The sequence below is a fragment of the Narcine bancroftii genome, chromosome 14, assembly GCF_036971445.1.
Source record: "Narcine bancroftii isolate sNarBan1 chromosome 14, sNarBan1.hap1, whole genome shotgun sequence".
NCBI classification, from domain to species: domain Eukaryota; kingdom Metazoa; phylum Chordata; class Chondrichthyes; order Torpediniformes; family Narcinidae; genus Narcine; species Narcine bancroftii.
Window position 1 is genome coordinate 30,519,585 of NC_091482.1, and position 24,544 is coordinate 30,544,128.

General features: G+C 44.2%; 1 protein-coding gene across 6 annotated transcripts in view; it reads right to left on the reverse strand.

Moving 5' to 3' along the window:
- Positions 1 to 24,544, reverse strand: part of hip1 (huntingtin interacting protein 1) — a 296,345-nt gene that overhangs the window by 57,805 nt on the left and 213,996 nt on the right. For all 6 annotated transcript variants that reach the window (XM_069911170.1, XM_069911171.1, XM_069911174.1 and 3 more), the window contains 3 exons: positions 14,777 to 14,920; positions 7,651 to 7,748; positions 3,174 to 3,246 (listed from right to left, as the gene is read on the reverse strand). In XM_069911170.1, the coding sequence (XP_069767271.1) occupies positions 3,174 to 3,246; positions 7,651 to 7,748; positions 14,777 to 14,920 (315 nt within the window). The remainder of the gene's footprint in view (positions 1 to 3,173; positions 3,247 to 7,650; positions 7,749 to 14,776; positions 14,921 to 24,544) is intronic.

Below are 24,544 nucleotides of genomic sequence, written 5' to 3' on the forward strand. Positions count from 1 at the left end.
GTGCGGCTCACGGATATACATTGGCTGAGAGTGTAGTTTCAGAGGGCGTTATTTTCAATTGGCTGATTGTTGCACCTCTCAAACACACAAGAACACAACACAAGAAAAAGGAACAGATGTAGACCATTTGGCCCATCGAGTCTGCTCCGTGAAACCTCCCTGAGCTAAACTGTTCTTGCATCTAGTTCCAAGTTCCGGCCATCTGAAGTTTATCGTATGTGGCTCTTGTGTTAAGCAAGTTTGTCTAAGACTTACTCAAGAACACCATGCACCAAACAGGAAGCCCAAAGCTCCAAGCCAGTGACATATAAAACTATGCCCACAACTGCTGAGTTCAGTGAAGCTGGGTAAAGGATAATGGAGCTATTGTGCATAGCATTACTGAACAGTCTGGTGACCTGATCCAACTTGACAGAACCCAACTCTGTGTCGTGTTCAAATGAAGGACCACAGAAGTTGCAAATGCTTAGGTAAGGTCAATCTGTGCCAGCTCCTTAAAATTTAAAAGTACAGAACTATGGAAGTAAATTATTCTTGCATGTATTGACTTATGGTATAAAACCTTGCTTTGCATGCTATCCAGGTAAGTCATATTACAGCAAATACAACAAGAATATAAACATTGTGTTGTTTACAAAATCGTGCATGGTTTAGTGTCACTTCAGGCAAAAAGCAGGGTATAGTATAAAACGGAAAAGTCCAGTTAATAGGGCAAGGCATCATTTTTTACGAGAGGTCTCTCCAAGAGTTTGATGCAGAAACAACAAAACTGTAAAGCCGCCTATTCTACCCCAATGCAGCTGTCGGGTGGCCACCTAAAAGCGGAGAACCCGGCCAGGAGGAGCACCTCCTCCCGCAGGTATAATCTCCGGCTCCGAGAAGCCCCGTTGCACCTGAAAGCAGCAGTGGGACTACGGCCACAGTCTACAGGAGCCAGCGTTCGCTTGGACGTGGCTCTCCTTCAGCCGGCACATTCAGGTGACAGAAAGGAGTCCTCTCCATGGCCACCTGAATGTCCCAGCTGCACTCCTCCAGCTGCATCTGCCGGCACATTATTTGCATCCGAGCACCTGAAAGCGGCTTATGCTTCAACCTGGAGGTGTTTTTTCAAACTCGTGTATCCTCTGCCTGAAGGAACGGGGGAGGAGGGAGAAGGAACAGGGGCGGAGGGAGAACAAAGTGAATGACTGTGGGGACTTGTGTTTTTCCACCGCAGGGCTAACTGTCCACAGTCAAGAGAGTCAGGAGGCGCAGGGGTTTCTGTTCCTTCCTTATAACGTTTGGTTGGCAGATGCAAGCACAGCATGTATCCAAAAAGTCTGTCTTTGGTGGGTTAGAGGTCTGTACTTGAGTGGACAATTTGCAAGAGAGCCTAGACTGAGGACCACTGGTGAGCTCAGTGAGCAACCAGTATGTGCTTCAACCTGTGCAGAGAGGTCTGCAACTCTTCTATTGGAGTGGCCTAACCCATCACTACTCAACACCACAAGTCAATGCACAAGAATTATTGAAGGTGTGTGGGCTTTCTAATTAAGATGCTAGACAACTTCCTATCTGGCTTAATTTCATCAGTACATAAAGCATTCAAAATTGTTTATAGAGGAGTATCAAACCTAACTGACCACTTTATTTTCACAATATCTCCTGCCTGGAATCTCAAATGCTCCATCCAGATGTGAACAAACTAACCCTATAATTATACCGCTGAAGGTTTTCCACAACTCGAGTCAACATGAGTCCTAACAGCATCACTGGATTGACAGGCGATCTAATTATCTGGTTACAGGCTGCAGGAACCTCAGCTCTTTCTCCCCATGAGTTCATTCAAGACGAAGGAAAATAAAAACTTGGCTTCAGTCTGCTCCAAGTTCACAAAAACCTGCACTATATGGAGGTGCTAATTTCACCCGCACTTCAATTGAGTTGGCAACGAGAGCAGCAGGTAGGAGGGGTGGGGATAGTATATCAAAAGATTCGAGCCTGAAATCTGTCTGCTGGTCACCTGCCCTCTAGCAGCTGTCTCTTCCAGCAGTGTCCATGGTGGAGGCCAGTTCCCAGTCACCAGCAGGGCCCAAGCCAGTGCAGGCCTTTCCCATCATAAAGGCAGAGCAGCTTTGGTATCTGGTGAGGCTTGCTGGCCAAAGAATACAAACACACAGAAACAAATGGCACTAGTTAGATCTACTCAGTTAAAATCAATAACCAGCTCTACTTGCCTTTCTCCCAGAAGGAGAGTCCTCCCATTCATTGCAACGATAGGGCTCCGTTTGTGCCTGGTTCAGCAGGCGTGGTTAAAATGGACAGACTCCCACCTTCAAAGCAGGGAAATCTTGACAAGTTGCTGCCGCCACATCAGTGGAGAACAGCCACCTGACATGGGGCTGCCCTCGCCTGTCACCCAACTACTGGGGTATCTGCTGGCAGATCTATACTGCTTCAATGAGTAAAATCAGCACCCTATTTTCCTTCATTCAATATATATTTCGGTCCACATATTCACACACTTTTAGATAAAGTTATCCTTGCATATGATTCATGTTTATTAAAGATGCTGTAATGATGTTCAGAAGGAAAAATATTTTATTTATCGAACTTGTCAGAATTCTCAGAAACAACCAAATCGTTCTCTTATGATTCCTTCAGTTTGCAATTTTTGGTGCCCACAGCAAATTCAACAGCTTTTATCCAAAGCAATATTCCTTATCCACTGAGATAAAAGGCATTTCCCAACAGGCAACACAACGTCAACAGCCGGGACAGAGCACAAGTCAAAGGAAGCAAAGACAGACTGATTCCTGCTGTGGTGATTAGACTTGCTCCTTTTCTCCAACCCATACACATCCCAACCCTCTCAACAACTTGAAACACATCAACTTGTTTTCTCGCTCTTCCAGTTTTGATGAAATGTTAACACTGCCTGACTTTCCACACATGCCATCAGACCTGCTGACTGTTTTGAGCTCCTCTATTCTTTACACCAGCCAGGTTGAGAAGACCAGAGTGCAAATGCACACTGGCTACCACCTCAGTGAACCTGGGACTTTCATTGGAATAATTTTTTTTACAATAACATGGTGTTGCTGTTGGTTGGAACTGTTGATCAACAAGAAAGCATTTCCTTTTCTCAAATCTATGGTGCCCCGGTACAAGAACAGAGCAAACTGACAACTCACCTCAGCTTTAAAGCTCGCCAATTCATCCTTCAGAGCTGCATTCTCCTTGTAGAGTTGCTTAATCAACTTATCCCTGTAAATAAACACATTTGTGAGCGTGAACCAATCGGCAGAAAACAAGGGTGGACGGTTACCAGCCCGTTTCAAGAGAAGCACCTGCGTCACCAAATAAATCCAGTTTTCTTCTTAACAATACCTTTCTCCCTTTGGTAACACCTATTCTGATTGGACTCGTGGCATGTTAGGTCTGGTTCCATTCTTCACCTTTCTGGACAAGTCACTCTCTGACAGTAAGGAGACTTGGGAGGAACAGGGCAGAAGAGTCTTGCCTTACAGTGCTCCTCGACAGGGTCCTACTTCCTGGCTGCCCCACCTGACAGCCCCACTTAGGTTTAAACTGCCTGTAGAATGGTGCAGTTTGAATCACCAAGGTTTGCGCCCAAGATGGTGACAACCAAGCTCGGCAGCCCAGACAAGGGTTGCAAGTTCCAGGGAATCAGAGGACCAGCACAAGAGAACACCCATCACCCCACACCCTGTGAGCAGGGAAAGCCGGGGAGGACCCTGTAGGGTAAGAGACCATAGCAATGAGGAGCTCAACAATCACACCAGGCCACAGGATGCTGGAGACCGATTTCTGAGAAGCAGGTATGAGATCAGGTCCTGTGAGGACCATCGGGTAAGCAGAGCTCCCTCACTCGATGTCACTGAAGGGACTCTTGTGCTTCTCTTTCTTGTCTTGATAAGGATTCCACTGCTGGTGCCTCACAGGGCAAACAAATTTTGTAAATTTGGTGTTCATGACAATAAAGGAATCGTGAATCTAGAGTTAACAGCATTTCTGAACTTTCCCCTCCAGTCAGAGATCACTGAAGGCAATGGCTGCCATCTGCTGGCCTGGGATAAGTTAATTTCCGGACACTACACATGCAAGTGTGACTCTGTATGGTAAACGACTGTCGCATGGTCAGGCACACCCAATGGCCGGCTGTACCCGTGGCCCCTCCCACAGGCTCCTGTATAAAGGTGACTGTCCCATAGCCCCCTTCTCAGTGCAGGACAGTCAAGCAGTATGGATATGCCTTTGTTCTTTAGTGAATAAAAGCCTATTGGTTTCTCAACCTCAGTTTTTGAGTAAATAATTCTCTCTGCTGACCAAATTTCAAAGTTTACTCATGCTTAGGAACAAAATGTTTAGGCTTCAACACACATATTTACCTTGGTTATTTAAATATCACTGTTACAAGTTGCATTTTAATTTCCATAGTGTGAATTTAATTTGGTGAGCAATTCAATTGTGGTCACTGAGGGATGGTGACAAAGTCATTAACCTAAGCGCTCTGTAAATTAAACTGATACAACTCCAGCATACCTGGCAAGTTTTTCCACAGAGCCACATAAATGCCTCTTCAAAAGAGATAATAAAAATGATTTAGGAATAGATCAAGTCAAGTTTATAGTCATCTGATTGTACAAGAACAACCTGGCAAAAGAAACAGCGTTCTCCGGTCCTCGGTGCAAAAACACGCAGACGAACAACCAGATATAGCACACAGAGTATTTTATCTAAAATAAATAATTAAATATACTTTTGTACAATGAGAGCCTCGGATGGTCAGTGTGAGCAGTTCCTTTGGTCTTTCAGAATTCTCACTGCCCGTGGGAAGAAGATGTTCCTCAGATTGGTGGTGCTGGATCTGATACTCCTGGACCTTTTCCCCAGTGGGAGCAAGTGAAAGGGTTGGAATGGGTCCACAATTATTTTGCATGCCCTCTTCAAACAATGATCCTCATAGATCACATTGATTGGGGGGTGGGGAGAGGGAGGGAGACTCTAGTGATCCTCTCTGCCACTCTTACGGCCCTGTGTATTGACCTCCAATCTATTTCTCTGCAGCAACCATACCACACTGTGATGCAGCTGGCCAGGATGCTCTCGATATGTTGACATAATGGTGTCTGGTAGCCTTGGCCGCTTCCATCTTCTCAGGAAGTGCAGTCATTACTGCGTCTTCCTGACAAGTGAAGAGATGTTGAACGTCCACAATAGGTCACTAGTTAAGTGAACCCCGAGGAACTTGGTGCTCTCCATACTCTATTACAGAGTTGTTAATGTGCAGTGGAGGGTGGTCATTCCTGGTCCTCCTGAAGTCCACGATCATCTCCCTCATTTTGCTCACATTTAAACTCAGGTTGTTCCTCTTGCACCATGTCATGTGTTTTTCTACCTCTTCAGTGTAGTGTGACTCATTATTGTGTCAACTACTGTTGTGTCAACTGCAAACTTGATGACACTGTTGGAACTGAGTCAGTAGCATGAACAGGAGTGGGCTGAGCACACAGCCCCCTGAGGTGCGTCAGTGCTCAGTGCAACGGTGCTCGATATTCTGCTACCAACCTAGATAGACTGTGGTCCTTCCGTTAGGAAGTCCAGGATCCAGTTACAGCGAGGGGCATCGAATCCCAGCAAGGACGAGTATAGTGTGTATCAGTTGGAGTGGGGAATTGGATGACAGTAAAGGAGGAGTCTTTGGATTACAGAGCAGAATTCACATGGCAAAGGTGAAACCTGGTGTCATATCAAACCTTCTTCATCAAGTACTTGAGAAGGAACAAGGGAATCAAAGCCTTATACTGGTTTTCCCAACTTCTTGTACTTGTCAGGAGTGAGAAAGCAAACATCAGCAATGCAACGGGAAATGCAGGTATTAGCGTCAGTGCAATCATTGCTCATTTTCTTAGGTAATCCGAGAAATTAATCAGTGATTCCAAGAGCCTTTCCTACTCTTGTCCCCTCCTTTGTTGCCATCCTAGAGAGAGATGATGAATTGACTTGATTCAGATCATCGTAAAAAGGGTAAAACACAAAAGTCTCCAGACACCGTGGTTGTAGCAGAAACTCAGCTGGTCAAACCGTGTGCTCTATGTGCAGCTTCTTGTCTTCCGAGATGAAAAAAGAGAGATCAAGAAAGGGGAGAGTGTTGTCAGAGATGGACCAAGTGATTCAACTTGAACTCAAGCAAAACACTGTAATGCTGGTGCAGGGCCGCGGGGCCCAAGGAGCAGAGATACAGCGCACCCGCGGGTTTCAACCACCCAGTCAACTCCCATCAGCTCTGCACAGGCTTTGAACAGGAGCTGATGGCAGTTTTATTTAAAATCCCGCAACCGCAGTGTCTGTACCCAAGATGGCGGTGCCTCTGATCAGCAGCAGACATGAGGGGTTGCAAACTCCAGGGGATCAGAGGACTGGCGCGGGGCACCATCCCCCGTCTTAGAGGAGACGACCCATGGGACAGTGACCATGGAGGCGGACCAGTGAGGGGGCTGAAAGACCAATGCATGCGGAGTGCTGCTGGCGACTCAAGGAGAGGAACCCACAGAGGCTACAGACACCGTGACAGGAGACTCGTGACAGGCTGCGGACTGCTGGAGGCTGGTCATGGGATTTTTAAACGGGCCGTTCAAAGCCTCTATGAAGCTGATAGGAGTCGAACTGTATGGTTGGGCCCTGCGAGAGTGCTGTGTCTTTGTTCCCCACTCTCCAAGGGTCCACACCAGCAGCAGTGCTGCCATTACAACAGTTCTGGCAGCACCGCCATTTTACAAATGTGGTCTGGAGGTGAGGAAATCCATGATCCACTTACACAGTGGGGTGTTGAGTCCCAAGTTTGCTGATCAGTTTTGAGGGGATGATGGTATGGAATGACGAACTGCAGTTGATAAAGAGCATCCTAATGTATGCTTCTTTGCTGTCCAGATGTTCCAGAGTTTTGTGTGGAGCTAATGCGATGGCATCTGCTGCAGACCTGTCGCTGCAGTAAGCAAATTGGAATGGATCCGTGTCGCTGCTCTGACAGGAGCTGATATGCTTCAACAGCAGCCTCTCAAAATACTTCATTCCTGTGGATGCAAGTGCTACTGATCGCTAGCTATTTAGGCAGGTTACCACACTATTCCAATGATTTCTGTGAAACGTTCCCTGTTGGGCTCGAGTAGGTTCAAAAACATAAATATCATTTTATGGCCTTTTTGTTTTTAAATGGGTCTTTTAGACCCAGTTTTTAACGGATATTTATCTTTCTTAAGGATAACTGTTATAATTGCATTAGCAAAAAAAATCTGGTCAAGAATGAACTTGCATTGCTTGCTTCAATACTTCCGTTAGAAGAGCCATTAATAACATTAATCCATCTTCACCAGGAGACTTCCCATTTGGCATAGATTTAAGTGCAATTTTACGTCCTTAGGGTAAGCTTTAAAATGTAAATTTCTCCTGGACAGATTTAGAACAGCTCCTTTTTTTCTCTTTACTTCATCAGTGAGCAGTGAGCCAGAATTATTCTTGCCCTTCACCTGCGTATTTGGAGGATGATGAATCATTCCACGAGACCCAGCCATTCTCATCTGGACAGGTGTTCATCATCAATTATCAAACACATTTTTTCCATAATTGACTTTAGATCAATGCCCTTACCTTTCGTCCTTCGACACTCCATTCTGATTATTGAAATTGAATGGGTCAGTGGGTCCAGTGCTTCCAAAGAGGTCATCAAATTTATTATCAAATAAGCTCTGCAAGAAGGAGAGTTAGAACATTACAAAATAACCATAATTACTGACTCACTCACACAAATAAACAATGAAAACCAACCTCCGTGTAGAAAGCAACAGTTAAGTATCTATTCGGAAACATCAAACTGATAATTCACGGAAAGAACAAAAGAAAGCAGAAGCAGGGTTAGACCTCCAGGCCCTTCCAGCCTGCACCACCATTTCATACATACGTGTTCAACAGAAATACAAAAGGAAGATTGGAGTAATTGCATCCAGATACTCAATCCAGCAAAAACTCCCATGGCCTTCAACCTTATTGTTCCCCAACCCCACGCTGCCCGGTTCTACCATCCATCTCCTCTTCTCTCTACTCAATCCAGCAACTAGTCTCTTACAATCCTGCACCCCAAGTAGGAGCAAATGCACTTTGAGCACAGCAGCCACTATAACTGTGACTGGTCACAGAAGTTCACAGCACATGTTCGAACAGGGCTCACCAACGCAGCAGGAACCCCAACTCTACTAATGTCCCTCTTCAGCCTGGAGGCCCTTTGCCAATCTAACAAATCAAGAAGTGCACGTTTGACCAGAAACAATGACCGTCGACTTCTCTCTGTGGATACTGCCTGACCCTACTGGGTCCCACCACCTTTCCCATATTTGCTCATCTTCTCAGATGATGTGATGGCTAAATTCAGCACAGACTAAAAACTCAAATGAGGGATTTGTTGTCTAGGCCAAGAGACAAACCAATTCATCCACTAATTCAAGGCAAAACAATGAAAACCTTACAGAGGTTCAATCACCCATATTTTACCCACTACAAACAAAAACAGCTCACTTAAGAGTGCACAGAAACAGATCATCCGCTTACATTCCCTCTTTTCCTCAGATCCGTTTGGAATAAACAGAAACAATGATCTTTGAAAGAGGATATTTATCGAATCTCTAGGGAAAAGCACCTTCCCAAAGCCCCTTGCATTAATATAACTGGAATGTGGTACCTAGCTCACGGAGACAAAGGAAAAGTGACTAAAGGTGTAATTGAAAGGGGAGAGGCTAGATTTAAATCAGGATCCCAGAGTTTAGGGAGCTGAAGCCACCACATAGATGAAGAGGAGTACTGCTGGCAGAGAGGTGGCAGTGGGATGATTGTGAAGATGGTTGCCTGTAATAAAGGTAAAACACAGACCCACAGAAAGTGCTAAAATCTAAAGCACTGAGAAGCAAAATCACACAGGAAAGGCCAAAATTGATAACGTGCAACACTGAGTCACGAATGTTTTCGCTACTGAAAAACACAGAAAAAAAAATGACTGAAGTTTTTGTGCTCTTTTTAAACCTGTCCTGAAAGCTCAACAACGGTAGAAGTGAACTGCTCAGTGCAAAGGGCATGACAGCTGTGAAGGGAGATCTATGGGTAAAACAGTAGAGGCAAGAAAGAGCCTGGATTCTCCTATTATCATGCTGGTTTCAAATCAAAAGTGTTTCCAGAATTTAGTCCATTTGAAGACCAGCCAACCAACCAACCACTGTATATCATTCTTAATGAAAGGCTGAATTTGCTCCCTCCCTTTCTGCTTTCTAAACAAGTGAAGCAGATGGAGTAACTCTGACAAAACAAATGGTGTAAACTTCTCAGTTCCACAAAGGCACCTGGGAGCAGCTACACACGGAATACTAAAGATTCTGGATGGGTTCTAATGAAAACACAGCTCTTCCAATGAATCCAGCTAATAACCCTTCAAATCACTTCAGCCCAGGGTATAAAGCAACTCAGAGAAATCAATCATCACCATGGAAACTATTCCACTTGTTTCTCTGTTCTCTCCTGTGCATTAATCCCTTCCACTGCAGTTATAAAAAATTGACATGGGGGAAAAAACCTGATCATAATTTCACTTGCAGCTTCTCGGTTTCAGGTCCCGTTTAACAATCACGGTACCTTTCCTCCTGAAGGCTGGCATGGTTACCGACACGGTTACCGACACGGTTACCAAAATGCTATGACAGCGCCAGCATCCTGGGTTCGAATCTGACACTGTGTGTGAGGAGTTTGTACATTCTCCTTGTGACCTGTACGGGTTCTCCCCTGCTGCTTCGGTTTTCTCCCACCTTCCAGAAATATAGGGGGTTGGAAGCTAAATGGGCAGTATCAGCCTCTATTGTGTGGCAAATAAACAAAAAGATAAAAACTTTAATTTGTCCTGATTTCATCTCCAAATGTTGCCTTTCAACATACCATTTAATTTTTTGGTAAAAATCCAGTTAAGCACTTTGACTATTATAAACTGTTCCATTTCCAATGGAATGTGAACAAAATATAGATAAACCAACATACCACAGAGTTCAGTGCATAAAGCCTTAGAATTATACCAAAGGTCTGGCTTTACATAATTGGGGTTGCACAGTGGATGTAGCGGTCACAGCAACCCTTTTACAGCACCAGCGATCGGGACTAAGGTTCGAATCCTGCACTGTCTGTAAGGAGTTTGTACATTTTCCCAGTGTCTGTGTGGGTTTTCTCCAGGGGCTCTGGTTTCCTGCCACCCTTTAAAACATACTGGGGATGTAGGTTAATTGGGTATAAATTGGACGGCATGGACTCGTGGGTCGAAATGGCCTGTTACCGTGCTGTATGTCTAAATTTTTTAATTAATTTAATAATATACACAAATTGTTACTTCATTGATCTGATGGAATGGGGAAAAAAATATTGGTATCAGAGGTAAATAGGTACATTTCAGAGCAAGATTTCTTCAAGCTAATTGGTCCTGTTGCTGTCACATAACATACAGCGCCAACGACTGGGGTTTAAATCCCGTGCTGTCTGTAAGGATTTTGTACGTCCTCCCCAAGTCTGTGTGGGTTTCCTCCAGGTGCTCTGGTTTCCTCCCACCTTTCAAAAACATACCGGGGGTTTCATTAGACAACACGGGCTTATGGGCCGAAAGGGCCTGTTACCATGCTGTATGCCTGGATGTATGTATATCTAACCTCTCAGATTTAATTAACCATTCAATTATCACTGAGAAAGAAAGGCAGACCCATTTACACTTGGGCATAAACAAAATGCTGCCAGGAACTACTTAATTATCACGACAAACCCTGCCCAAGATCTCAATTTGTAAATCCCCAATGTGACCATAGCCCCTTTCACACTTGCATCCCAGTAAACCGGCTGTTCAGTGCCCCGGGATAGGAATGAGTGTTTGGCCTTTCACACTTGACCACTCCTAACCGGGACACTGAACGCTTTCACACTTGCAAGGGTTTATCCCTGGTATTTGGTCTGTTCTACTTTTAATAGGAAGTGCCTGCAATGCAATTGCCCGTTTCACACTTGCCTGATCTCAATGCCAGCATCTGCAGACACCGGGGATTGTACTGGGGTTGAAGCTAGCAGTCCCCGGCGTGAGATGACATCATCTGTTGAGCAGATTTAGCTTTCACGCTTACCACTTTAAAGGCGGATTGGCCTTCAATTCCTGAGATCACTGGCAAATGTGAAAGGGGCTCATGAGAATCATTTGGTTGATAGAATTTTTATACATTTGGCTCTGTCACAATAAAAAAAAAGCTAAAAATTGTAGAAACTGGAAATTTGATGTAAACAAACATGCAGCAGGTCAGATGGATGCTGTACAAAGACCCTTCATTGGAACTGAAATGAGGACACCACCAGTTGATTTTTAAGTTGCTCTGGGGAAACACAGTCAGGACAAGGAGATAGGGTGATGCCAGAGTTGATGTGGGGATAAGTTATCGAGTCAGAGACACAAAGCACAGAACAGATTAACCCAACATGTCCATGCCAACCAATTTGGTGTCCTGGCCTCATCCCATTTGGGCCAAATCCTTCTAAGCTCTTCATATATCTGTCCAAATGTAGAAATTATGAGCCAATTAATCCAGTTCGACAGGGCGAATCTGAATAAAGGAATATAGAATCTATGAAATGAGGAAAGTTAGAGTGAGAACACACCACCTGTACAATTAGTGAACTGCATGTTGTGGACAAACCTCCCACCCTCTTAAACATAAAATTTACTTACAGTGTGTGCAATTCTTGAACTTGAAACTTGTTTCTCTTTCCACACACTGCCTGAACTCAAGGGCTTCTTACATTTATCATACCAGGAATTCAATATTTTGTTACCCAGATTCATTGCCAGCAATATATTTTAACATAATGGTGTCCTCAATGATATCCCTGCTTTTTTTCCAATACACTCATTTATTTCTTCCATATTCCAATCATATGTATTAATATAGGGTTAGCTGACTTTTTTGTTATTAACAACATTCCACTTATAAATAAAATCCTTCGTTGTTTCTTCATCTATTGAATTCAATCCCACTCCGATCCAAGGGGGACTGTCTTCTTCAAAAAAGAAGACAGGCAATTTAAAGATTTATTGATGCCTCTTCTGTTATAATGGATATATTGGTCTGGGCAGTGAAGACCCAGACCCTTTCAGAATCTTTCTCAACTGCTATAATTACAGTACTCATTATAAAATATTGACAAAGTCATTAGCTAATAGACTGGGACAATATTTACCAAAATTAATACATGCAGATCAGATAGAATTCTTCAAATAGTCTAAGTCGACAATTTAATATAACGCGCCGCTGAAATAATGACAACGTGCACATTTGGAGTTGTACTCAAGAATATTTTAGGCCTCCAGGCACGGCTTTATACGCATTCCCTTTTCCGCTGCTGCCAGAGAAAGTGATGTCACTGGCGAATACAAAGGGTTCTTACTGCGCCCGGGCTTTCTCTCCTCGGTTAAGGAAGCCCCGCCCCATCTTGGGAGCCGGCCTCTTTGCCAATGTGCGACCGCCATTTTGGGAGCCGGTTCGCGTGCATAGTGGCATAGTAAGTGGGCTGCCACATGAACATCCCCCCCCCCCCCCCCTTTCTCCTCACCCACAGAACCAGCGATAATCCTCCCGTAACCCAAAGTCTGGATTGGTCTCTGTTTTGATGGTCTGCTTCTGTGCCACGGTGTCTGGACTACCACCGGTTGGGCCAAATCTGCATGGGCTGGTTTAAGTGAAGACCTCTCTTTCCCCATAATGTCCACAACGAACGAGGACCCATTGTTCTTAAGCACCTTAAACAGCCCCTCATACAGTCTCTGCAATGGTGCCCGATGCACCACCCTTCTTACAAAGATGAACACAGTTCTGCAGGTCTTTGGTCATGCAGGTCATGCTGTCATGTTGGTGTGGGGGGCAGGGTACCAAGTTTCTCGCGTCATCTATCTAGGACTGCCACAAGTTCTTCCTCTTGCCCCTGAAGGGCTTGGATGAACTCACCTAGGACGACCACGGGAGCTCTGTAAATCAACTCAGCTGACGAGGTGTATAGATCTTCCTTGGGTATGGTGCAGATTCCAAATAGGACCCCACCTTTTCCCTCTATCTTTTTGCTTCGACGCCTGCCGACACTCTCATACTTTGATGAAGGGCTCAAGCCCAAAACATCAGTCATGTATTTTTACCTTTGCTACATGAAGGAAACTGCTTGACCAGCTGAGTTTCTCCAGCATTTTGTGTTTTACTTCTTCCATGTTGCCTACAGATTTTCATGATTTATGCAAAATCATTTCAGCTCTGTGTGCTGTTACTAATTTCTCAATTTTCAAGCAATACATGATTTTTTGGGAACTATTCAATTCCTGGTGGCTTTTTAAAAATTAATTGCCTTTTCCTCAATTTTGGCAATTAATTGGAGACTCCATAAGAAATGCGAGGAAACTATCCAAGTTTGCACCTACACATGAGGCTCCAGGGTAGGTGACGAAGAAGCAACTCATTAGCTAAATGGGATCGTCCGATATAGCTGACTGTGTGGTTGCTGTAGGTGCAGCAATTAAATCTGGGGATCATCAAGAGGCCAAAACAAAGGTAATAATGATGGTTCAAATGCAGGAAAGACAACAGGGAAAACATGACACAGATTTCAAGTATAATACAGTAGCATAAGATATGTGTCCAAAAAGTGAACACAAATACAATGCCCTTAAGTCATGAGTATGATTACTACTTCCTTACAGAAGAATAGTTTTGTAGAACAGATAAGCAGAAGATCTGCTCTTTCACTCCTGCAGAATCAATGATTGCCTGCCCTCTGAAACATTAACTTCAGTCTGGTCCCTAGTGGCTAAACCTCATCACAAGTGGCTAAACCATACCACAATCCAGGTTGATCTCCTGCTCATTGATATGCTTGTGGCAAGATCTCAGTGCAGATTTTACAGCCTCGTGACTTGGAGATCTGCAGTAGGTTTTGATGTTTGGTTGAAAGGTATCCCTGCCAGTTGAGGAACCAAATGTAGATGCCTGGGACAGATAGAAGGATTAGTCAAAATCCTCTTAGGGTTTTTGGAAGACGGCCCTGATCTAGAAGAAGTGATGGGATTCGCATCTTGTATCACATGGGATGAAGGTGATGCAGGATTTTCCGTCACACATAACTGGGTATAATGGCACGAGTTTGAGAACAAATCTTGCCACTTCCTGCTCAAGCTCCAGGAGTAATATCTATCGTGAAAAAAAGGAAAAAAATATTTTGTCTCCTATTCACAAATTTAAGATTCAATGAAAGCAGCCACCTTGGCAGTGCTGAGAAACTCAGCAGGTCACACTGCATCCATTGGAAGAGAAAGGCAATCGTCAAGAAGTCAGGCCCAAGTCATCAATGACCTGCTGAGTTTCTCCAGCACTTCTGAGCACTGCACCAGACCGCAGCATTGGCAGATTTTGTTTGCCACCAGACGATGAATTAGGGTTTAGCCAAGTAAAATCCATCCAGCTATTTGATTGCAGAAATGACTTTTAAGTATCTCTCCTATTATCTTCCTTCACATGAAAGCTCATCATTTCCTAACAATTAAAACAATCTTGCATTGCCTCACAAGAGAATAAAACTAAAAGCACTGAAGCTAACCCTGAGAAACACAGCAGCAAGTTTTATTACACTGCTCCTGGTGTCCTTACTGCATCAAGTGCACATTGAACGTCTTGTCCTGTACCTGCTGGGATGATGGATCCATCTCGACCAGGTCGTCAGTTTCCACAACAGGCTCACTGTCAGGTGAGGCAGACTCGACAGGGATTACCACAACAGGGCTGACATGCTCAGACAGAGCAGAAGCCCGCAGGAAATTTGGAGGATTCTGAAAGGAAAAAAAATGAAACAAAATTCAGTTAAATATTAATGAAAGGGCACAGTCCATAGTTAAATGTACATGTAGATTAATGTTTGGGATGTGGATGGTTCAGCCTGCAGCTGAAACATCAACACTGCTTTCAAAAGTACTTATTTGCAAGGAAGAGAATGGAACCTCAGAGGTTAAACATTTGACAATAATACCATCAGAGCAATCTCTATATTTAGTATTTAAATGCACATTGATTGAAGAAAGTCTCTACTCACAAGGACTAAATAATTTCAAAGAAAATACAACAAATTTATCGTTGAAAATTCAGTGGTCTGTGGGTGGATGTGAAAAATCTTCTCATGGTCTATCAGAAATACATTTAAGTTCCTAATCTGATAGTGATTCCCGCTCTCCTTCCTATCTTTCCCTATCTCAGCCTATTTAGTGCTTAAATACACAAGAAATAGGACCAAGAGTCGGCCATCCAGCCCATCGAGTCTGTTCCGTCATTCAATGAGATCATAGATGATCTGATGATGGGCTCATCTCCACCTACCTGGCTTTTCCCCCATATCCCTTAATTACCCAACCTTGTAAAAATCTATCCAACCTTGTCTTAAAATATATTCACTGAGGTACCCTCTACAGCTTCCACAGGCAGCGAATTCCATAGATTCACCACCCTCTGGGAAAAGCAGTTCTTCCTCATCTCCATCCTAAATCTACTACCCTGAATCTTGAGGTTATGTTCTCCTCTCTCCCACCAATGGGAACAACTTACCTAAACCTTTCATCATTTTATACGTTTCTATAAAGATCCCATCTCATTCTTCTAAATTCAAGCAAGTTCGACCACAGACGACTCAATCTCTCCTCGTAGGTGAACCCCAAACCCCACCCCCGGTATCAACCTGGTGAACCTCCTCTGGACCGCCCCAAAGCCAGTACCTCTTTCCTCCACATGAAGGCTCCATCATGTCCTAACAACTAAAACAATCTCGCAGTCTCCATTCTGCTCAACCTTTAACTCATCCAGAGCTCTACTGACAATATTCTGTTTCACCCTGCACCCTTCTGACAGCAACCTTCACTGATTAAAAAAAAAGATGCAGAGCCCCAGGTTTCCAAGGCCTCAGATGTCAATTGTTGCCATATTTAAATCCTTCGGCTTCCAATGTCAGGCATGTCCAATTACACTCTCAAATCAACTTGTAATCAACCTTTTCTTTGTTCTGGAGCAAAAATAAACTGCTGGAGGAACTCAGCAGCGGCATCTGTGGGATGAAGCATTTCGGATTGAGATGAAGAGAAAAGATGGCAAGTATAAGGAGGAGAGAAGAAGGCGCTGGTAAATTGTCAGTACCCAGAGGAATACCAAAGGACGACGCGCAATTCCAGCTGGGACAAGGAGGGCTCCAGTTGGGAGGCTGAGGCAGGTGGGTGATTGATGGAAGCAGACAAAGGAAGAGAAAGAGAAACAAAATCTGCTGATGCTGGAGGCCTTCAGCAAACAATGAGCTGCTGGAGAAACTCAACAGGGTCAGGCAGCATCATAGGTAAGAAACGTCAATGAAAATTTCAGGTGAAGACCTTTTATCAAGATTAATTTTTTTTAAAAAGGCTGATATAACGTATGTGAAGGAGAAAATTGCTGTGAGGGGACCAAGAGTGATAGGGTTTTGCACAGCACCTCTAGGCTGGGTGCTCAACCCACTCCTGCTCACACTACTGACCCACGACTGCGTCACCAGATCCTGCTCCAACAGAGTCACCCAGTTTGCAGATGACACAACAGTCGTTGGCCTCATCAGCAACAGCGATGAGTCACACAAGAGGAGGGGCGGAAAAGCTCATGAAACGGTGCAAGAGGAACAACCTGAGTCTCAGTGTGGACAGGATCACGGACTTCAGGAGGACCAGGAACGACCCCCCTCCACTACACATCAACAACTCTGTATCAGAGAGCACCAAGTTTCTTGGAGTTCACCTAACTAGTGACCTATTGTGTTGAGGAACTTTGGGGGGCATCCGAGGAGCTCTAGTATTTGCCAAAGCCCTTTCCTGCTCATGGTGTCGAAGGCTTTGGTGAGGTCAACAAAGGTGATGTAGAGTCCTTTGTTTTGTTCTCTGCACTTTTCTTGGAGCTGTCTGAGGGCAAAGACCATGTCAGTAGTTCCTCTGTTTGCACGAAAGCTGCACTGTGATTCTGAGAGGACATTTTCGGCGACACTAGGTATTATTCTAATAAGGAGAATCCTAGCAAAGATTTTGCCTGCAATGGAAAGCAGCGTGATTCCCCTGTAGTTTGAGCAGTCTGATTTCTCGCCTTTGTTTTTGTACAGGGCGAAGATGATGGTGATTATCCAACTGCACGAAAATCAACAAGGTCGGGTCAGATACAGCAATGAGCTCTCTGAACCCTTCTCCATTAACAATGGCGTGAAGCAAGGCCACGTCCTCGCACCAACCCTCTTTTCAATCTTCTTCAGCATGATGCTGAAACAAGCCATGAAAGACCTCAACAATGAAGACGCTGTTTACATCCGGTACCGCACGGATGGCAGTCTCTTCAATCTGAGGCGCCTGCAAGCTCACACCAAGACACAAGAGCAATTTGTCCGTGAACTACTCTTTGCAGACGATGCTGCTTTAGTTGCCCATTCAGAGCCAGCTCTTCAGCGCTTGACGTCCTGTTTTGCGGAAACTGCCAAAATGTTTGGCCTGGAAGTCAGCCTGAAGAAAACTGAGGTCCTCCGCCAGCCTCCCCACATCTCCATCGGGCACACAAAACTCAAAACAGTCAACCAGTTTACCTATCTCGGCTGCACCATTTCATCGGATGCAAGGATCAACAACAAGATAGACAACAGACTCGCCAAGGCAAATAGCGCCTTTGGAAGACGACACAAAAGAGTCTGGATAAACAACCAACTGAAAAACCTCACAAAGATTAGCATATACAGAGCCGTTGTCATACCCACACTCCTGTTCGGCTCCGAATCATGGGTCCTCTACCGGCATCACCTACGGCTCCTAGAACGTTTCCACCAGCGTTGTCTCCGCTCCATCCTCAACATTCATTGGAGCGACTTCATCACCAACATCGAAGTACTCGAGCTGGCAGAGGCCAACAGCATCAAATCCACACTGCTGAAGATCCAACTGTGCTGGGTAGGTCACGTCTCCAGAATGGAGGACCATCGCCTTCCCAAGATCGTGTTACATGGCTAGTTCTCCACTGGCCACCAAGACAGAGGTGCACCAAAGAAGAGGTACAAGGAGTGCTTAAAGAAATCTCTTGGTGCCTGCCACATTGACCACCGCCAGTGGGCTGATCTCACCTCAAACCGTGCATCTTGGCGCCTCACAGTTCGGCGGGCAGCAACCTCCTTTGAAGAAGACCGCAGAGCCCACCTCACTGACAAAAGACAAAGGAGGAAAAACCCAACACCCAACCCCAACCCCAACCAACCAATTTTTCCTTGCAACCGCTGCAACCGTGTCTGCCTGTCCCGCATCGGACTTGTCAGCCACAAACAAGCCTGCAGCTGATATGGACATTACCCCTCCATAAATCTTCATCCACGAAGCCAAGCCAAAGAAGAGAAAGACCTATTGTGGACACTCAACATCTCCTCACTTGTCACGAAGGTGCAACAGTGTCTACACTTCCTAAGATGATGGAAGTGGGCAAGGCTACCAGACACCATTGTCAACCTTCTACAGGAGCACTATCGAGACCATTCTGACTGGCTGCATCACAGAGTGGTACGGTTGCTACATTAAAATGGATCAGAGATCGATCCACAGGACCAGAAGAGTGGCAGATAGGATCAGTGGAGATTTCCCCCCCCCCACCCCCCACCTAAATCGATGTGATCTACCGGGACCGTTGTCTAAAGAGGGCATGCAAAATCATTAAGGGTCCCTTCCACCATGAACATAGCATCTTTCAGCTGCTCCCATTGGAACAGAGGAACAGGACCCCAATGCTCCCATTGGGGAAAAGCACCACCAGGCTGAGGAACAGCTTCTTCCTACAGGCAGAGAGAATGGTGAACGACCAAAGGAACTGCTCACACTGACCATCCGAGAATCTCATATTCATGAAACAATATTTATTTGTATTGATGAAATACTTTCCTTGCATATGCACTGCTTGTCTGTATGTGTATTAGGTCTGATTGTGTGTCTGCATATTTTTGCACCGAGGACCGGAAAAATTGTTTCATCGGGTTGTATTTGTGCAATCATATGACAATGAAACTGACTTGAGAAGATGGGAGAAGTGGACAGGTCAGTGGAGGGAGAGATCACTGGGAAAGGGGTAAGGAGTTAGATAAGTACATGAGTAGATAAAGAGATAGAAACAGTGGAACCAGAAAGATTGAAGGTGAACCTAAAATTAGAAAAGAAATTGATGTTCGTGCCATTAAGCTTAAGGCTGTCCAAGTGGAACAAGATGCGTTGTTCCGCAAGTCTCGGTTTGGCTTCCCTTGACAACGGATGAGGCCTGGGAAAGACCTGTCAATGTTGGAACTGGGAGAGTTGGAAGGTTTGGGAGAGTCGAAATGGTCAGCTACAGGAACTTCAAGCTTAGAGTCACAGTGTTGGTTCATCGATTTATGGGAAAGTTATCACCCAAAAATAAAGCAGAAGGAGACAACGGGATAGTGGTGGGGGAAGAGGTTATGTCCACATCAACATATGGCCTGTAAAAAATGAGGGTCAGTAAATAGGTTGCAATTGGAGGCTAACTGGCAATACTTGCTCCTGAGGAAAAGACTGTTAATTTTCATGAAGGTATCCAAGGCCTGCCTTTCACAGTGCAAGAACCCCAGGAGCAGGGTTGGCAGATTTAAAAAATTAAAAATAAAGTTGTAAAAGCTCCAACAGAACCAAAAAGAGCCTAACAATCTTCTAAATCCGCCAAAAACCCACCATTCAGCACTTTCTGCCGCCAACCAGTTCAAGAAAGCGTCAAATTTCTGCCATTTAGTTCCAAAAGAGCCCAATCTGGGAACCCTGCTCAGGAGAGGCATGGTATTGCAGGGTCAGGAGTCACGAGCAGAAAGCCAGATTGAGGAGCTGTGTGGGGCAGCACTGGAGATTCAGTGTTTCAAAAGTAACACATAGGATCAGCGGAAAAAGTTCTGCGAAAGACTGAAAAGGGAAACATAAAAATATTAATCATTCTGAATCTACTTCAGGCAATTCCGGCATTACATACGCAAATCAAGCACTACAAGAATGAACATCTCGTTGTTCAAAAAAATTAGTGTTTCATGCTCACATCTGCGGTTGAAAATAATCTGTGCAACCCCAAAGTTAAAGTATTCTACATCCTTTTCACTGAGTGCAAATCACAGGAGAATGGATCCTAACTTCAAGAAACACAGCAAGGCTTACGATGAGACTACAACTGGTATCCATGAATTCCGAAAGGCATGGTGCAACTTTATAAATATTCCACAGTTGTGGAGAATCTGTTCCCATGCTAGCCAGGCAATTACTCCGACCTTACCTCTCTGTGCAAGTCAGTATAATCCTTTTAAATGACTTAGCATTCATAACTTCAAGTGTACAGAAGAATTTAAACAATGTCCTTAATAACTTGAACAAGAAAATATCTCGCATGATCCTCAAATTGCACGTCATTGAATGAAAAGAGGGAAACCATTAATGACTTTTGTCATTAGGACGGCAGTCCTGTTACTCCTTCAGACTCCATGCTCTTCAAAAATAAAAGGATTGCCTGCTTTCCATTTTCAATGGGAATAAATGACTGCTGGGGAGATCATTAGAAATCACTTCACAGGAATTGACAGGAACTCACTATTGATCACTATTAGTGAAAGGCTCAACAGGGAATTTCTGAACAGCTAAGTTCATCTTTTGCAGTATGCATTGCAATCAGTGCAAACCATATGCTGTAGTGTCAAAGAAAATGCCAAAATGGAGTGATGGCTCAAAATCAGCCAATGGTTTTCCATCTCACTGCAAAGTGAGGGAGAGTGGCTTTTTAACGCTAGAATAGACTAAACGCTGCAGTGTGCTGCAAAAAGAGTATCCGTTAATAAGAGTCAGAGCAGAACATCCCAGTAGGTGCCTTTTCTCTGAATAACTACTGACAGAGGTTTGAACTCAAACATAATCCTTGCTGAAGCAGGTGCCAGAGGAACAGGACCCCAATGCTTCTTTACAGAGCGTGAGAGAGAATAAGAAAACAAAGCAAAATGCAGATGAAAGACAGCAAAGGTAGAAGGAGTAAAAATTTATTAATATTTCTCACCGGTGGCACGTTGCCGTAGCGGTTAGCGCAATGCCTTTACAGCCTCAGCGATCGGGACGGGCATTCGAATCCCACACTGCCTGTAAGGAGTTCGTTCGTTCTCCCTGTTTCTGCGTGGGATTTCCCCAGGGGCTCTGGTTTCCTCCCACCGTTGGAAATGTACCGGGGGTGTGTTAATTGGGTGTAAATTGGCCAGCACAGATTCGTGGGGTGAAATTTGAGTTTAAAAATTTAATTCTCTTTCAAGGCTTCTTTTGCCCAATTCTCAGATTTCTCCCTATTTTTCCCCAAAAGCACCAGCTGCTTGCTGGGGTCACATCACCAGTATCTTTTTTTTTATACATCTAGATCATTTTTGATGTGAGAGTTGCCACAAATCCAAGGCACAAATCCGACCTTACCCCTCTGTGCACTTCAGTTTAGTCCTGACTTAGCATTCATAACTTCAAGGGTACAGAAGAATTTAAACAACATCCTTAACAACTTGAACAAGAAAATAAGCTAGTTTTCCCCTTTTTGCTCCTTCGTTTGCCATTTTGAAAAGTTCACATCAGCCACTGGACCAATAACAGATGGTCATAATGGGAATGATTCGTCACGTTCTGTAAAGATACAGAAAGTGCAAGGTGGTCCCTGGATGCTGTTCGTACCAGCATTGTGTAGCGTGAAACTTGATTACGCCATTCATCCAGAGACCGTCAAGCATTTGGCTGCATTTTTTTCCCTTTACGCACTGTCAACCGTGCAAATCATCAGCTCTTCTTTGATGCAACGGGCAGTCTCCTGGTTTTCATCTGCTCCAGACTCTTAATCGGATGGGAATGAGGCATGGCAGATGCAATCATTTGAAGCATACGTGGTTGAGATGATCTTGCAGAATCAGATGATGACAACCCTGATCAAATTAGACAGAACACAACACCCTGACATGCGGAGAAATTCAAAAGTGACAATCCTGAGGCACAATCCTTTTATTTAAGATTAATTGATCATTCAACTAATCTTAAATTGGATTTGTCCTCCATCAGCCACATGAAAAAAAGTGCGGATCTATGAGACCCAAAGATCAACCCTTCAAAAATATAGTCTCAGGCAGGCAGCTTGGCCCAGTTGGTGGAATATTGATCCTTCTGATTGCTATCAAATGACCCCGTCGCTGAAGATGGCAACAGTGTTCTTGCTAAGATTCCTTGTTGACATGTTCTGGTCTCAGACCAAAGAAATAGAGTAAATTCCCCTTTAACCGACACTCAATCAACTGGAAACTCAAACAACAGGGAAAAAAGAAGAAAAAATAAATAAATTGCAAGATATATATATAAATAAAGTTTCAAATAAAAGTTTAAAATTGTAAATGTTCTCCGAAGCACCACACAACCCCTTGGGAGCAAAGATTCAGCCAGCGAAGTGTCCTTTAAGTAAAGTTGTGTTTGAATAAAATGTCGGCGCCCAGGATGAAGAGCCGATTCGCCGATGGGATGACTATTCCCAAAGTGTATCCTTATCCCTGCCTGGTAAGAGTCTTTATCTTTATTGGTATATTATTAAGGCTTGCAAGAGGGCGGGTTAATTATAACGACAGAACAGTTGGAGTAGTGCAAGGCTGTTACAGACCTCACAAAAAGGGTTTGAATTTAAAGGAAGGTACATCAAGGGCCTGACCAGGACACAATGGCGTGGAGGTGAGTCAGATTGTGTCGAGGATCTGACCAGGACACAATGGCGTGGGGGTAAGTCAGATTATGTTGAGGATCTGACCGGGACACAATGGTGTGGAGGTGAGTCAGACTGTGTCGAGGATCTGACCGGGATACATGCATGGAGATGTATCAGGTTGTCAACATGAGCAGAGGGGTGTTAATTATGATGGCGGCATGGTTAACACAACACTGTTACAGTGCCAGGGACCGGGATTCAAATTTAAATGTTGTAAATTACAGGAATTATCTGATTAAAGTGAACTTTATATAATTAAAAGCGTCCACGATACGTTCTGTAAAATTGGGCATCATGCGATGTGGACGTCGTGCAAACACCATACTATATCTATATTTAGAAAATCTTTATGGGATAGTGTAGTGTACCTGTAAGCTTTTTATTTAAAAATAGGGATCAGAATGGGAAATGACACGAGGCTCAGTAGGATAAGTGTGGGGACTGACATCGTGCTGTGGAGAGAGAGCAGGGCAGAAGGATCAGTCTGTGGGCCAACACAGGGCTGGGGGAGAGAGCAGGCAGTGGGATCAGCATGGGGCTGTGGGGAGAGAGTGGGGCAGTGGGATCAGTGTGGGGACTAATACAGGGCTATGGGGAGACTGCAGGGCAGTGGGATCAGTGTGGGGACTGACACAGCTGTGGGGAGGAGAACGGGGCAGTGGGATCAGTGTGGGGACTGATACATGGCTGTGGGGAGAACACACGGCTGTGGGAGAGACCGGGGCAGTCAGATCAGTTTGAGTATAGAGCATACAATTTCCTATAGCTAGCGATTGTTTTTTTCTCAATTCCTGTGGACTTGCTCGTGGTAATGGAATAAGTATGGGTCCACGAACGTATATTTGGTAAGGTGTTGCCCGAACGGATGTAAGCAGCACATACCTGTACTGATATTTTTTTAACTAATTCACATTTTGCACTGCCTTTTTTCTTTTAAACAGTATATTCTTAATGCAGGAGTATTAGTTAGGCATTGGAAGTATGAATCTAATCAACTGGGAAATTCACATTTCTGACATCTGTGCTCCCCATAGGTGCCGGATAATGGGGATTTTATAATACTCACCTCAGCAAGTATCAGTCCACATCTTTAGTTTTTGGAAAAAAAAGGAAATTTAGAGAAATCTAAACTAAAAAATATTCAACAATAACAAAATAGAAATGGAAAATGCAAGTAATAATTTTCAATGATTGTAGATTGAGCTATTGGGGTCCAGAACCCTGAATTGCCTTGAGAAGCTCGTGGCCACATGAAGCGATGTTCCTTGTACAGTGAATGAACACTAAAAGTGCTTTTATGTAGTCAGTTCCAGTGATGATGAAAGCTCAGTTCTGCCAGGATGATGCAAGAGCCGGAAGAAGCCATTTATGTGGCAGCAGCTATGACAAACAGACTGGCTTTTTACTTAAAAATTGAAATCTTACACATGGAAAAAACAACAATTAATAAAGATGCTTAAAAGAAAACCATTCAGGAAAAGTGCACATCTGCTCTGATCGTGTAACTGTTACATAGTGTTGGCAAAATTGAAGATAAAACATCTCCATTTCCTGAACAATATTGATAAAATACAATCTAGAGCCAGAGGATTTCTTATTTCTAAAGAAAGCATTCATAATTGTCTCCAAAG